Source organism: Ranitomeya variabilis, chromosome 4 (genome assembly GCF_051348905.1).
Source record: "Ranitomeya variabilis isolate aRanVar5 chromosome 4, aRanVar5.hap1, whole genome shotgun sequence".
NCBI lineage: Eukaryota > Metazoa > Chordata > Amphibia > Anura > Dendrobatidae > Ranitomeya > Ranitomeya variabilis.
In genome coordinates this window covers 718,008,295-718,025,072 of record NC_135235.1, presented here as the reverse complement: position 1 = coordinate 718,025,072, position 16,778 = coordinate 718,008,295, and the positions used below count along the sequence as shown (strand labels likewise).

Genomic DNA, 16,778 nt, shown 5'->3' with positions numbered 1-16,778 from the left:
AGTGCAGCAGGACGAAAGTAAGGTGTATTATGAATGTTTTGATGCTTAAAAGTCCGACTATGACTGACACATTACTGCTACGGTCATACCTGTTATGGTTACCCCAATGACCATGGGAAAAAAATACAAAACGGACTAGCTCTCGGGTGATGGAAACTAAGGTCGACCGTGACCTGAACCTGACCCAACACTTACAGTAGCCGGGGGATGTACCTACGATGCCCTAGACACCACGCGCCAGCCGGAGATCTAACTACCCCTATAAGAGGAATATACAGGCCTGCCTTACCTCCAGTGAGGAACCCCAAAAGATGATAGTAGGCCCCCACAGATATTGACGGTGAGTTCAGAGGAAATGACATACGTAGGATGAACAGCAGATTTAGCACAGTGAGGTCCGCTTACTAGATAGCAGAAGGACAGGAAAGAGTTACTTCACGGTCGACCTAAAAATCACTATTCAAAAACACCATCCAGAAATTACTTTAAACTCCAGTGACAACTCATGCCACTGGAGTAGTAATTTTCTGTCCACAAGAGCTTCCAGCACTGAAGAGTCACATTGCAGATAGCTGGACAAAAATAGCAAAACAAGAAACAAAATTCAACTTAGCTGAACTGGGACTTGAGGCAGGTGAATGCAACAGAATGCTACTAGCACATTGTTGGCCGGCATGTGACTAACAGCCAAGCAGCCTTAAATAGGAAACTCCCCTAGAGGGTGGCGACAGGTAATCAGAGATGGAGGAAGGCACATAAGAGACACTACCATAACAGACCACCGGGGGAGCCCACAAACCGAATTCACAACAGTACCCCCCCCTTAAGGAGGGGGCACCGAACCCTCACCAGAACCACCAGGGCGACCTGGATGAGCACTATGAAATGCACGAACCAAATCGGGAGCATGAACATCGGATGCTGTCACCCAAGAATTATCCTCCTGGCCATAACCTTTCCACTTAACCAGATACTGAAGTTTCCGTCTGGAAACACGGGAGTCCAAGATCTTTTCCACCACATACTCCAATTCACCCTCAACCAACACAGGAGCAGGTGGATCAGCAGAAGGAACAACCGGTACCTCATACCTCCGCAATAATGACCGATGGAAAACATTATGGATATTAAAAGATGCTGGGAGGTCCAAACGAAAGGACACAGGATTAAGAACCTCCAGAATCCTATAAGGGCCGATAAACCGAGGCTTAAACTTAGGAGACGAGACCTTCATAGGAACAAATCGAGAAGACAGCCACACCAGGTCCCCAACACAAAGACGAGGACCAATACGCCGATGACGATTAGTGAACTGTTGAGTCTTCTCCTGGGACAACTTCAGATTGTCCACAACCTGTCCCCAAATCCGATGCATCCTATCAACCACAGCATCCACTCCAGGACAATCCGAAGACTCCAATTGACCGGACGAAAACCGAGGGTGAAACCCTGAATTACAAAAAAATGGAGAAACCAAAGTGGCAGAACTAGCCCGATTGTTAAGGGCAAACTCTGCCAATGGCAAAAAGTCAAGCCAATCATCCTGATCAGCGGACACAAAACACCTCAAGTAAGTCTCCAAGGTCTGATTAGTACGCTCAGTCTGGCCATTAGTCTGAGGATGGAATGCAGACGAAAAAGACAAATCGATACCCATCCTGGCACAGAACGTCCGCCAAAATCTAGACACAAACTGAGTACCCCTGTCAGACACTATATTCTCAGGAATACCATGCAAACGCACCACATTCTGAAAAAATAGAGGAACCAACTCAGAGGAGGAGGGCAATTTGGGTAAAGGTACCAAATGAACCATCTTGGAAAAACGGTCACAAATCACCCAGATGACAGACATCCTACGAGAAACCGGAAGGTCAGAAATAAAGTCCATAGAGATGTGCGTCCAAGGCCTCTTAGGAATAGGCAAGGGCAACAACAACCCACTGGCCCTAGAACAGCAGGGCTTGGCCCGAGCACAAACATCACAAGACTGCACAAACATGCGCACATCTCGAGACAAAGAAGGCCACCAGAAGGACCTAGACACCAAATCCCTGGTGCCAAAAATTCCAGGATGACCTGTCAACGCGGAAGAATGAACCTCCGAGATAACTCTACTGGTCCAATCATCAGGGACAAACAGTCTACCAGGCGGACAGCGATCAGGCCTATCCACCTGAAACTCCTGCAAAGAACGCCGCAGGTCTGGGGAGACAGCTGACAATATCACCCCATCCTTCAGGATGCCGGTAGGTTTGGAATCACCAGGTGAGTCAGGCTCAAAACTCCTAGAGAGGGCATCCGCCTTCACATTCTTGGACCCAGGCAGATATGACACCACAAAGTTAAATCGGGAGAAAAACAACGACCAGCGCGCCTGTCTAGGATTCAGACGCCTGGCCGACTCAAGATAAATTAGATTCTTGTGGTCAGTGAGGACCACCACCTGGTGTCTAGCACCCTCAAGCCAATGACGCCACTCCTCAAACGCCCACTTCATGGCCAGAAGTTCCCGATTTCCCACATCATAATTTCGCTCAGCGGGCGAAAACTTTCGGGAGAAAAACGCACATGGTCTCATTACTGAGCAGTCAGGATCTTTCTGCGACAAAACTGCACCTGCTCCGATCTCCGAAGCATCCACCTCAACCTGGAACGGAAGTAACACATCAGGTTGGCGCAACACAGGAGCGGAAGAAAAGCGGCGCTTAAGCTCTTGAAAGGCCTCCACAGCCGCAGAGGACCAATTAGCAACATCAGCACCCTTTTTGGTCAAATCAGTCAAAGGTTTAGCAATGGCAGAAAAACCCGCTATAAATCGGCGATAGAAATTAGCAAAACCCAAGAACTTTTGCAGACTCTTCAAAGAAGTAGGTTGCATCCAATCACAAATAGCCTGGACCTTGACAGGGTCCATCTCCATAGATGAAGGGGAAAAAATATATCCCAAAAAGGAAATTCTCTGAACTCCAAAACTACACTTTGAGCCCTTTACAAAAAGAGAATTAGCTCGCAAGACCTGAAAAACTCTCCTGACCTGTTGAACGTGAGATTCCCAGTCCTCCGAAAAAACAAGAATATCATCCAAATACACAATCATAAACTTATCCAGATATTCACGGAAAATATCGTGCATAAAGGACTGAAAAACGGAAGGGGCATTTGCGAGACCGAAAGGCATTACCAAATACTCAAAATGGCCTTCAGGCGTATTAAATGCGGTCTTCCACTCATCCCCCTGCTTAATCCGCACCAAATTATACGCACCACGTAGATCGATCTTAGTGAACCACTTAGCCCCTTTTATGCGAGCAAACAGATCAGTCAGTAAAGGTAACGGGTACTGGTATTTAACTGTAATCTTATTCAAAAGTCGATAGTCGATACAAGGTCTCAATGAACCATCCTTTTTACCTACAAAGAAAAATCCTGCCCCTAGTGGAGACAACGAGGGGCGAATATGACCCTTTTCCAAGGATTCTCTGATATACTCCCGCATAGCAGTATGTTCAGGTACAGACAAATTAAACAAGCGACCCTTAGGAAACTTACTACCGGGGATCAATTCAATAGCGCAGTCACACTCTCTGTGAGGAGGGAGAGAATCAACTTTAGGCTCTTGAAAGACATCATAAAAATCTGACAGAAATGCTGGGATCTCAGAGGGAGTAGATGAAGAAATAGGAACCAAAGGTGCATCCCCATGAATGCCCCGACATCCCCAGCTCAACACAGACATAGATTTCCAGTCCAAGATGGGATTATGAATCTGTAACCATGGTAATCCAAGCACTAAGACATCATGTAGGTTATATAATACAAGGAAACGAATAATCTCCTGATGGTCTGGGGTAAGACGCATAGTCACTTGTGTCCAATATTGTGGTTTATTGCTAGCCAAAGGTGTAGAATCAATACCCTTCAGGGGAATAGAAACTTCCAACAGCTCCAAATCAAACCCACAACGCTTGGCAAAGGACCAATCCATGAGACTCAGAGCGGCGCCAGAATCCACATAAGCATTCACAGTCACAGATGATAAGGTACAAATCAATGTCACGGACAAAAGAAATTTTGACTGCAAGGTACCTGTAGAAAAAGATTTATCAACCTTTTTATCAACCTTATTTATACGTTTAGAGCATGCTGATATAACATGAGCTGGATCTCCACAGTAGAAGCACAATCCATTTTTGCGCCTGTAATTTTGACGTTCGCCTCTAGACAAAACACGATCGCATTGCATATGCTCTAATGCCTTTTCAGAGGTCACCGCCATATGGTGCACAGGTTTTTGCTCAGAAGATACCGCCATATGGTGCACAGATTTTTCCTCAGAAGACCCCGCCATATGGTGCACAGATTTGCGCTCCCGCAAACGCCGATCAATCTGGATAGCCAATTTCATGGCATCATCCAGACCTGTAGGCACAGGGAACCCCACCATGACATCCTTCACGGCATCAGAGAGACCTTCTCTGAAATTAGCTGCTAAAGCGCACTCATTCCATTTAGTAAGCACCGACCATTTACGGAATTTCTGGCAGTATATCTCAGCTTCATCTTGCCCTTGGGAAAGAGCTATCAAGGCTTTCTCAGCCAAAATCTCCAAATTAGGTTCTTCATAAAGCAACCCCAAAGCCTGAAAAAACGCATCTACATTTAACAACGCAGGATCTCCTGGCGATAATGCAAATGCCCAACTTTGTGGGTCGCCGCGCAGTAGAGAGATAACAATTTTAACTTGTTGAGTCTGATCACCAGCAGAGTGAGATCTCAGAGACAAAAACAATTTGCAATTTTCTCTGAAACTCAAAAACCGGGATCTGTCTCCGGTAAAGTATTCAGGCAGAGGAATCTTAGGTTCAGACATTGGAGCACGTATAACAAAATCTTGTAGGTTCTGTACTTTTGTCGCAAGGTTATTCAAACCTGCAACTAAACTCTGTGGATCCATGTTTCAAATGGGTGTAACCCAAGCATTCAGAGGTTAAGAGGAGAGGAGAAAAAAAAAAAAAGGCTGAAGACTGCAGTTTAAGCAAGGAATACAAATGATCAAACTAAGGTGCACTTTCAAACACAGAAAAAAAAAAAAAACTTTTTCTTCTCCTTCCTACTTTAGTGCATATTTTAACACATAGATTTTTTTTTAGGCCGGCCAAACTGTTATGGTTACCCCAATGACCATGGGAAAAAAATACAAAACGGACTAGCTCTCGGGTGATGGAAACTAAGGTCGACCGTGACCTGAACCTGACCCAACACTTACAGTAGCCGGGGGATGTACCTACGATGCCCTAGACACCACGCGCCAGCCGGAGATCTAACTACCCCTATAAGAGGAATATACAGGCCTGCCTTACCTCCAGTGAGGAACCCCAAAAGATGATAGTAGGCCCCCACAGATATTGACGGTGAGTTCAGAGGAAATGACATACGTAGGATGAACAGCAGATTTAGCACAGTGAGGTCCGCTTACTAGATAGCAGAAGGACAGGAAAGAGTTACTTCACGGTCGACCTAAAAATCACTATTCAAAAACACCATCCAGAAATTACTTTAAACTCCAGTGACAACTCATGCCACTGGAGTAGTAATTTTCTGTCCACAAGAGCTTCCAGCACTGAAGAGTCACATTGCAGATAGCTGGACAAAAATAGCAAAACAAGAAACAAAATTCAACTTAGCTGAACTGGGACTTGAGGCAGGTGAATGCAACAGAATGCTACTAGCACATTGTTGGCCGGCATGTGACTAACAGCCAAGCAGCCTTAAATAGGAAACTCCCCTAGAGGGTGGCGACAGGTAATCAGAGATGGAGGAAGGCACATAAGAGACACTACCATAACAGACCACCGGGGGAGCCCACAAACCGAATTCACAACACATACCTTTGTATAACCAGAGACCCAGACAAGACAGATGGACTGTGGTCAGACAAACCCAGACTGGAGAAATACTTGTATGATCTGTGCTGCAACCTGACCTAAGAATTGCACTGAATCCTGTCCAGACAAGATCACATGTAGTGACATAAGAAGCTGACACAGGATTGTGGTTGGTGGATAGTGGGGACATCAACTTTTGGGAGTAAGCTGACAGTAATCCTTTTGGGAAGGAGCTGTAGACCAGCATGTCTAGTCACCCCCAACCGGTCATCTAGTCACCCCCACCACCAGAGAACCAACTACAACAGGTAGGGTAAAACAGATACAGGAGTATTATCCCTGGAGGCCCTCTGACTAGCTAGTTATGCTAAAAACAATTGGCTGACCCTAAGAACCAACCTTTCCCATTTTTCAGATAAAGACAATATGATGGACGTATAGGTGCACCTGGGCAGGCCTAGGGAGTTAGTGAGCACAAAAGCAGGTGATGTACTAAGATGCAAATTAAGACTTTTACGGATGTGACAAAAGGAGAGAGTGTAGAGATGTACTTTAGACGGTTACAGCTGAAATGGGAAGACATGGGGTACAGTCCAGTAAACCCACTTGATGTTAAAGTATTGGTAAATACATCCATTGACGGTATGACCAAAGACTTACGAGACTCAGTACAGACAGCTAGACCTGAATGGAGGAATGTAGATCCAAAAGATCTCCTGAAAGTTGCTAAAGGAGTTGAACAAACTAGGACAATAAGACGACGTGTCATGTATGCTGGAGCACAAGGAAAACAGTAGAGACGTAGTGAGGGACCTAAGGACTTAGAAACAGTAAAGTGCTGGAATTGTGGAGAAAATGGACACTCAGACCAATCTTCCACCTTCTTCACCTCCAGACAAGGAAACTGACAACCCAGTGACAAATGTGTGCCCTGTTCTTGTTCCCTCCGGACCTGGTCCTGCCTTGATGGCCACCATAACAATGCCAGGAGGGAAGGAGACAGAATTCTTGATTGACACTGGGGCAGCCGGAACTGTGGTACACAAAGACTTGATAAAGCCAGACATGATTACTGACGAGGCTGTGGAATGCGTGAGTGTGAAAGGACAAGCGACTGAAGCCCCTATGACTAAACAAATAAGACTAGAATCACGAGACAGCCAAGAGGTGCTTACAAATTTATTGTTAATGACAATACCCCTATGAATTTGCTGTGAGCAGAGTTGAGTGCTGGCTAGGCCACCATACAGTACTCTCCTGAGGGTATTACAGTCACAAGTCCCCTTTCATATAAACACTTGGTGCAGAGGGACGCCAGGGTCTTCCACGTGCACATTATACCACAGGTAAATCATGCCCTATTATAGTTACACTTAATTCCATTCATTTACCAGTTTAGTAGTTTCCTTACACAAGATGGTATAGTTGCCATGTATTTCTAGGTTGTCTTCATATGATATATTGTTTTTTAGCCATTCATTATATTGGCTCAAACCATAGTCACTGTTTATTTGTCTTTTCCACTTCCTATACCTTATTGCAAGCAACTGGTATTGATATTTGGTATTTTTAAGCTTGTGCTTTGCTGTGGTCTATGGCATTGTGCTCTCCCATTTTATGACTCAGTATCTTTCGTAATTATATATATTTTCATATGTATAATTTTCTTTTGGTAACATATTCTGTGAATCAAATTTAGTTTTCTTAAGAGGTACTCTACCCAATCAAATATGGGTATAAATAGTATTTGGACATTAGTGTCTGATTTATATAAACACTTGTGTAATATTTAAAAAATGGTGTATATGGCAAGAGTGGTGAAGGTAATGCCTGACACCAGAATGTCTGAGGACAGGAAAAAGAGTCAGGTGCCAGACACCGTTTGGGCAAGGGGAAAATCTGATGTGGGTCGACTGCCCATTCCCCTTGTTTTGATTAAATTAAAAGAAGGAAACACTCCTCTTTGGTTAAAGCAACACCCCTTTGTAACCCATTAAGAAGAAAAAGGACCCAAGGGTTCCCCTGAAACAGAATAGTTCATAACTTTCAGGCCATTAATGATGTTGCAGTGAGTGTGATCTCAATTGTCCCTAATACACACACCGTACGGTCACAAAATGTTTTAACAGTCATTATTTTGGCAAATGCATTCTTCTCTGTACCCCTGCACTCTGACTGTCAGTACCTTTTCTCTTTTACTCGCGAAGGTAAACAATACTGTTGGACGGTCCTCCCACAAGGGGGAAAGAATCCCAACCATCTATTCAACAGCGATAGCAGGGATTCTTGAGCAGTGGCAACCACCTCATCCACAGACTGTACTATTGCAGTACGTGGATGACCTCTTGCTCTGCTGCCCGGACCAGACGTCCTGCAAGGAAGCTACAGTTTCCTTGCTGTGTTTTTTGGCAGAGAAGGGTTGCAAGGTCTCACGTGACAAATTACAGTATTGCAAACAAAAGGTGACATTTTTAGGACATTGTATTGCTGAAGGTACAAGACACCTGACTAAAGACAGGAAACAGGCAATACAAAATCTCCCTTTACCCAGGTCACACCAGCATTTACGTATTTTCCTAGGTTTGGTGACCTACTGTAGGCCTTGGATAAGGTCTGCTTCACAAATGATGCAACGACTCTATGACAGGTTGTCATCAAACCCCTACAATCTCACTCAAGAAGCAATTGATTCCTTCTATTCTCTGAAGCTGCTCATTGTGCCAGCCCCTGCCTTAGGCATTCCAAACTATGATCAGCCATTTTTCTTATTTTGCACAGAGCAGGGAGGACATGCTACCGTAGTACTGACACAACAACATGGAGAGGGAAACAGAGACCAATAGCTTACTACTGAGCACAATTAGACCCAGTGATTAGAGGGTCTCCTACGTGTGTCCGTGTTGTAAGAGCTGCTGTATTACTGTTAGGCATGTGAGCTCACACTAACTTTCTTTTGACAATTTGTTCCCCATATGACATTAATGCCATACTCGTACAAGTTCAACCAAAACACCTGTCTATGGATAGACAGATCATACTCGAATGTGCTCTAATTCTTATTTAATGAATACGTCACCCTCAAAAGATACAATGTTCTGAATCCAGCCACTCATCTGCTTGTGGATTCAGAAAAGGGGGAATTGGTGACAGCATTAGAAAAAAAAAAAAAAAAGTACACTGGTACGTTGACATGACGCACAAACATGACTGCATAGGAACTGATGAGTCAGGAGACAGTATGTTTTACATATGTTCATAAAAAAACCTGTTCTTAATGCATATTTTGAAGTTTTATTTTTGTAGATGGCTCCAGATACCACCAGGATGGGCGATTCTACATTGGACATGCAGTAGTATCCTCACATGAGGTAATCCGAGTTGAACCACTCCCTCCTCACATGTCGGTGCAGGAGGCAGAGTTGAAGGCACTCACTGAGGCGTGTAGAGCTGCTGCAGGTAAAGTTACTAATATTTACACAGATTCGAATTATGCATGGGGAATATCCCATGATTATCACCCTGTCTGGAGAAGCAGAACGTTTCTTACATCAGCCGGTACGCCCATTAAAAATGCAGAGCTGGTGAAACAATTAGTGGAGGCATTGACGTTACCAGTCCAGGTTGGCATCGTCAAGGTAACAGCACACACGGACGGTGACTCTGTGGAGGTAGAGGGCAACAGAAGGGCGGACAAGGCTTGTAAAGTAGCAGCAAGGCGGCATAGGGAGCAGTGGACGGTGGCGGAGTGTCAGCTTATTCCAGCCACACTGAGCCTAGATGTCCTGAAATCCCTCCAGCTGCCCAAACAGAGAAGGAACACGGGGGAGAATGGGAGCTGAGCTGAACTCAAAAGGAGTTTTGGGAGAATAAGAATAAATTGTATATACCAAAGTCCCTGTTCCTAATAATGGCGCAAGCAACACCTGGCCCCACTCACACCTCAAAATGTCACATGTGTCCATGGTAGATGCCTTCCGGATCGCTCCTGGTTTCAGTTAGGCAGCAGCAAAGCTCGTACGGTCATGCCTCATCTGTGCACAGCACAACCCTGGTAAAACAGTAAAAATCCCTAAGAAAGCAACACCCAGGCCTCTCTACCCGTTTCAGAGACTGCAGACTTACTACATACAGCTACCCAAGGTAGGAGTGTGTGAAAAATGTCCTAGTATGTGTAGATCTCTTCTCTGGTTGGCTGGAAGCCTATCCGGTAAAATGTGCAAATGCTAAAGTGACTGCAGACAAACAGATGAAAGAACTGATCTGCAGGTATCGTGTCCCAGAAACCATAGAGAGCGATAGGGGCACACACTTCACGGGAGAAATATTGAGGGAAGTCATGCAGGCCCTGGGAGTACAGCAAGCATATCATGCACCATACAGACAACAAAGTAGTGGGAAAGTGGAAAGACTAAATAGGACACTTAAACTGAAAATTCAAAGGCCATGGCAGACACAGGAAAGAGCGGGGTAGAATGCTTGTCGCTTGCACTCTTTCTAGTCAGACACACTCCAAATAGAAAGACAGGCTTGTCCCCTTTTTGAAGTCCTGTTTAGTAGTTTGCCAGAGACTGGTCTGTACTTCCCACAGGTGCTACAAATGCAACACGGTGCTATGGCAGCCCATGTCCAGGCCTTGCAGAAAATACTTCATGTGGTGCATAAACATATGTTTTCATCCATTCCAGATCTTAATGCCAGTGCAGACGCACATCTGCTGAATCCAGGTGATTGGGTGGTCATACACAGACACGCGAGAAGGAGCCTATATCCACGGTTTGACGGCCCGTTGTAAAGTCCAGCTGACCACATTCACTTGAGGGAACGCCCACCTGGATCCATGCCAGTCACTGCAAAAAGATCTTTTCACTAGCAGAAAGACTGTTGTTCTAATCACCTTGCTGGCAGTGGTAGGATGTTTGCACCTTACAGAGACACTGAATACACTTTTAAATGTCGACAAGGACAAAAACTGCTGGACTGTTGGATCTGTACACACAGCCCAGTATCTGCAAGGACTATGCTGTACTTTGCCATACCCCAGGAGCCAAGGAGGGTATTAACACCACACTGTATACACAATGAGACTTGGACTCAGATTTTCTTGGTTCCTTAAAGTTATTAATAAGACTAATACAGTATAGAGACTCCTTTTTAAATCCAGCCGATTGGCTTAGCGGCCTAGAGGGAGGGATTATTTTTGACTTGACAGACTTTTATGCAAATTTTGTTGCTTTGCTTATTGTTTTATGTAGCCGTAAAAGCGCTAATATATGTATTACCTAAGGCTGAACCTTCTGTAGTGTATCATAAGCCCCGTATGGCCACTGCTGACAGGGGAGGTGAGTGTCCACACTGAGGGTGGATGGGCGAAGCAGGTAGAAAGCCCCCTTGTGGGTACTAGACCCATGAGACAGTAGCTCCTTTGTGGACATCAGCTAACCCCGTAGCAAAGGTTATACCATTTACAAAAGGGGGAAATTGTTATAGAAGGGTTAATAGTTTGCCTTTAAGTGCCTCTTGCCTTTAAGTGTTAGAATTACTAGAATCTGTTAACGCAGTAGTCTGATGGTCTCCCCTTCAAGGAGACTACACTTCTTATCATGTATGTTCTCAATAGTCAGTCACAACATGTTTTTGGTACGTTGTGAGGAATAAAGGTCAGTATGACCCTGGGTGCTGGTGGGGGCTACATGACTTACATTGAAATGCATTTTGTGTAAATGGTATAAAACATTGCTTTGGCTTTTAATATATCAGATAAAAGTGACTTGCTCACAGGATACATGTGAGGTGTCTTTTGTCTCCAAGCGCTTGTCAATTAAGGGCGTAAATCCACAATTAGGCCTCACTGGTGATCTGTCAGCTGACACTGGGTCAGAATAAAAACAGCTACGACAAGACTTTGTCTGATCTCTTTCTCCTGTGTAAGAACTATGGAGATCGCGCTATTCTTCTGTATAATGGGGCATGGCGCTGGGGCCTGAATATGAGACCTTGTCTGATCTGTGTCCTGTGTAAGAACTATGGAGATAGCGCTATTTTTCTGTATAATGGCTCATGGCGATGGGACCTGAATATTCCTCTACAGGGGTCTTTGGAGACATAATCTGACCTAAGCATTTTGGATTGGGATAAAAGAAAATGGGATTGGGGACATTTTATCGTAATTGTCCTTTTAAAAAAACTAATAAAAAAAATAACTAATTAATAAAAGTTTTTTGTTTTTCCCCTATTTTGTCTGTAGGAGAGGTAAAGAGCGAGGCTGAAGATGCTTTATCTTGAAAATTTTAGAAAAGAGGGAGGATTGGCAACTTGGAATGTCATTGTCTATTTTGGAATTGGGAGTTAGGAAAAGGGGCAGGAGACATTTTGGGTTTTGTTTTGGGGGTGGGGACAAAAGATGCAATAGTTGTTCATATAGTGTAAATATATGAACGCAGTTAGGTCCTGAAATATTTGGTCAGTGACTGAAACTTGATTTCAGCTTTGCAGGCCAACAAATTTAGATTTATTATGAAACAACTGAGGTACAATTAAAGTGGAGACTTTCAGGTTTTTGTTTTTTTATTAACAGAATTTTTACTGAATTTTCCAAAACAATATACAAATAGTATAACACAAAAAAAGTTTTTCCTGACATATTGTAATTCATAGTAGTAAAAACTTTTTGATATAGCTTGTGCTTAATTGTGAAACATTTTTAGCAATTTTCAAAGCTTGAATTTTTATGCCCTAAAATCAGAGAGATATGTCACATAAAATAGTTAATAAATAACATTTCCCACATGTCTACTTTACACAATTTTCTGAAACATTTTTTTGCTAGGAACTTATAAAAATTTAAAGTTGACCAGCGATTTCTCCTTTATCCCAAAAAAATGTAAAAAAATAATTTACAAAACTATTTTTTTTAGGGATCACTTCACATTTGAAGTGACTTTGAGGTGCCTATATGACAGAAAATACCCCAAAGTCACAACATTGTAAAAACTGCACCCCTTAAGCTGCACAAAACCACATTCAAAAAGTTTATTAACCCTTCAGGTCCTTCATAGGAATTTTTAAAATGTGGAAAAAGAATTAACATTTTACTTTTTTCCACAAAAAAATAAATAAATACTTTTTTTATTTTCATAAAGTTTACAAGAAGAAAATGGACCCCAAAATTTGTTGTGCTATTTATACTGAGCATGACAGTATGGCATATCTTGAGGAAAACCACTATTTGGGTGCACAGCAGAGCTTCGTAGGGAAGAAGCACCATTTGACTAATTGAATGCAAAATTTGCTGGAAGAATAAGTAGATTCCATGTCGCTTTTGAAGAGCCCTTGATGTGCCTAAACAGTGAAAATCCCCTTCAAGAGATGCCATTTTGAAAACTAGACCCCTCAGCGAATGGATCTAGATGTGTGGTAAGCACATTGAACTCTTGAGGCTTCATAGAAGTGTATAATGTTGAGCCGTGAAAAACACATTTTCCCCACAAAATATTATTCTAGCCTCAAATTTTGCATTTTTATAAGGGAAACAGGAGAAATTGCACCATACAATTTGTTGTGCAATTTCTCCTGAGTAAGTTGATACCCCACATGAGGGAGAGAACTACTATTTGTGCGCACGGCAGAGCTCAGAAGGGAGTTAGCATCATTTTAATTTTTGAATGTAGAATTTGCTGGAATCATTAGTGGACGTCATGTCCCATTTTGAGAGCCCCTGATGTGCCTGAACAGTGGAAACCCCCTACAAGAGACCCAACTTTGGAAACTAGAACCCTCAAGAAATGTATTTGGATGTGTGGTGAGCACCTTGGTGCTTCACAGAAATTTATAACGTTGAGCCATGAAAATAAAAAAATTACATTTTCCTCAGAAAAATGTGATTTTAGCCCCAATTTATTTTTATTTTCACAAGGGTAACAGGAGAAATTGCACAACAAATTGTATGGTGCAATTTCTCCTGAGTATGCGGATACCCCAAATGTGGGAGAATACTACTTTTGAGGCACAGTGCACAGCTCAGAAGGGAAGAGGTGCCATATGGGAGTTCAGATTTTGCTGGAATGGTTTGAGGGTGCCATGTCACATTGGCAGAGCACTTGAGGTGCCAGAACAGAACTCCCCCATCATATTACAAACTACACTTCCCTATGAATTCATCTAGGGGTGCAGTGATCATATTGACACCACATGTGTCTCACAAAATTTTATACCATTGAGCGGTGAAGAAACAATTGATTACATTTTTACAACTACAATATTGTTTTAGCCCCAAGTTATTAATTTTTCTAAAGGGCTAATAGAAATTTTTTCAAACAAACTGAGGTCCATTTTTTCCTGAGTGAGTCAATACCCGACATGTAATCGGGAAATTTTTTTTTTTTTTTGTAAATTCTTTATTTAAAAGTAAAGACTGGGAACGTTATATACAATTTGTGATAGAGTAAGTAAACCATAGCCATTTCAATAATGACAATATGTAGACCCAGACTGACAACATTGGAGAAAGGTAGGGAAGGAGGAGGTGAAAAGGGGAGGGGAAAAGAAGGGCAAAGGAAAGGGAGGAGGGCCTGAATGGAAAAGTCTAGGGGGGAGAGAATAGGAAAGGGGGAGGGGAGAACAATTAACATAACAGATCAAACACACGTGAATATATCACTCAAGAAATAAACAGTACGGTAGTATAAAATCTCAAAATGGCAAGAACAAGTAAGTAGCAATATTAGGACGCCTCGGATCGAAACATTCTCCAGGGGAGCCAATTCGATACAAAACGTTCATGGACATGCGCTTCCCAACTTGAGAGTTCCTCTAGTCTATAGATATGGTCAATTTTGTTAGTAATCGGGAAATATTTTTGAGGCACAGTGCAAAGCTCAGAAGTGAAGGACCGCATACTATAGTGCAGATTTTACCGTTATGGTTTGCGGGTGCCTTGACCCTCTGGGAGAGCCCCTGAGTTGCCAGAACCCCCCATAAGTGACTTCATTTTATAAACTACACCTCTAAACTAATTCATCTAGGGGTGCAGTGATCATGTTGTTATCCAATTTGTCCTGAGTACGCTGATACCCTATATGTGGGGGGGAACCACCGTTTGGGTGCATGGCAGAGCTCGGAAGGGAAGGAGCACCATTTGGAATGCAGACTTAGATGGATTGGTCTGCAGGCGTCACATTGCGTTTGCAGAGCCCCAATTTACCTAAACAGTAGAAACCCCCAACAAGTGAACCCATATTGGAAACTAGACCCCCAAGGAGCTTCTCCCCTGTGTGACTGCGCTGATGTTTATTTAGAGTTAATTTCTGTGTAAAATATTTTCCACATTAATCACATGAAAGAGGCTTCTCCCCTCTGTGAATTTTTTTGTGACTAACCAGATATGATTTCTCTTTAAAACATTTCCCACATTCTGAACATGAAAAAGGCTTCTCCCCTGTGTGAGTTCTCTGGTGACTAAGAAGATTTGCTTTATTCACAAAACATTTCCCACATTCTGAACATGAAAAAGGCTTCTCCCCTGTGTGGGTTCTCTGGTGCATAACCAAGGTTGATTTCTTTGCAAAACATTTCCCACATGCTGAACAGGAAAAAGGCTTCTCTCCTGTGTGAGTTCTCTGGTGCGCAACAAGAATAAATTTATGGTTAAAATATTTCCCACATTCTGAACAGGAAAAATACTTCACCCCTGTGTGACTTCTCTGGTGTTTAATCAAATTTGTTTTCTGGTTAAAACGCTTCCCACATTCTGAACAGGAGAAAGGCTTCTCCCCTGTGTGGGTTCTCTGGTGCGTAACAAAATATGATTTATGCTTAAAACATTTCCCACAGTCTGAACAAGAAAATGGCTTCTCCCCTGTGTGAGTTCTCTGGTGTGTAACAAGATGACATTTGTGGGTAAAACAATTCCCACATTCTGAACACGAAAAAGGCTTCTCCCCTGTGTGAGTTCTATGGTGCTGAACCAAGTCTGATTTCTCGCTAAAACATTTCCCACATTCTGAACATGAATAAGGCTTCTCCCCTGTGTGGATTCTCTGGTGCCTAACCAAATCTGATTTTCGGTTAAAACATTTCCCACATTCTGAACAGCAAAAAGGCTTCTCCCCTGTGTGAGTTCTATGGTGCACAACCAAATCTGGTTTTCGGTAAAAACATTTCCCACAGTCTGAACAGCAAAACGGCTTCTCCCCTGTGTGAGTTCTATGGTGCAGAACCAATTCTGATTTTCGGTTAAAACATTTCCCACATTCTGAACAGCAAAAAGGCTTCTCCCCTGTGTGAGTTCTATGGTGCACAACCAAATCTGCTTTTCGGTTAAAATATTTCCCACATTCTGAACAGAGAAAAGGCTTCTTCCCAGTGTGAGTTCTATGGTGCACAACCAAATCTGATTTTTCGTTAAAACATTTCCCACATTCTGAACAGGAAAAAGATTTCTCCCCTGTGTGGGTTCTTTGGTTTATGGTATTCCCATATTCTGAATGTGAAAATGACTTATTTTCTTCAGGAGCAGATTGTGTTTTAATGCTTATTTTGTGACTTTCATTTTCCTTTGTAGTCAGTAATAAATCAGAAGACAGGACCTGTTTCAAAGGATCAGATGACAGATCTTTGCTATGAAGGGATGATGGTATATCTGAAGTAATGCCATTCAATTCAGTTGCATCCTGTGGGATTTCGAGATCATCTGATTTAAAAATTGAAGATGTCAGCTGTCCCTCTGATCTCCGGGTACAGTCATCTGTTAAGAAAAAAAAACAATTATTTTTGAATAAAATATCCTTGAATTTTACATGTTTGAACATAGCTACTTAAACTGTCTATAAAAATGGCAGGCTATGTAAAAAAACTGTAATTATTTACCAAGTCAATGACAGTTCACAGTCTAAT

The 16,778-nt window shown here is 42.8% G+C and overlaps 1 protein-coding gene across 2 annotated transcripts in view; it reads right to left on the bottom strand.

Annotated features, from left to right (window-relative positions):
• Window positions 1–12,435: 12,435 nt before the first annotated feature.
• LOC143766584 (uncharacterized) overlaps window positions 12,436–16,778 on the bottom strand; it is a 41,105-nt gene continuing 36,762 nt past the window's right edge. For both annotated transcript variants that reach the window (XM_077254369.1, XM_077254370.1), the window contains exon 13: window positions 12,436–16,629. In XM_077254369.1, coding sequence (XP_077110484.1) covers window positions 15,212–16,629 — 1,418 coding nt within the window. In that variant the 3' untranslated portion in view covers window positions 12,436–15,211. The remainder of the gene's footprint in view (window positions 16,630–16,778) is intronic.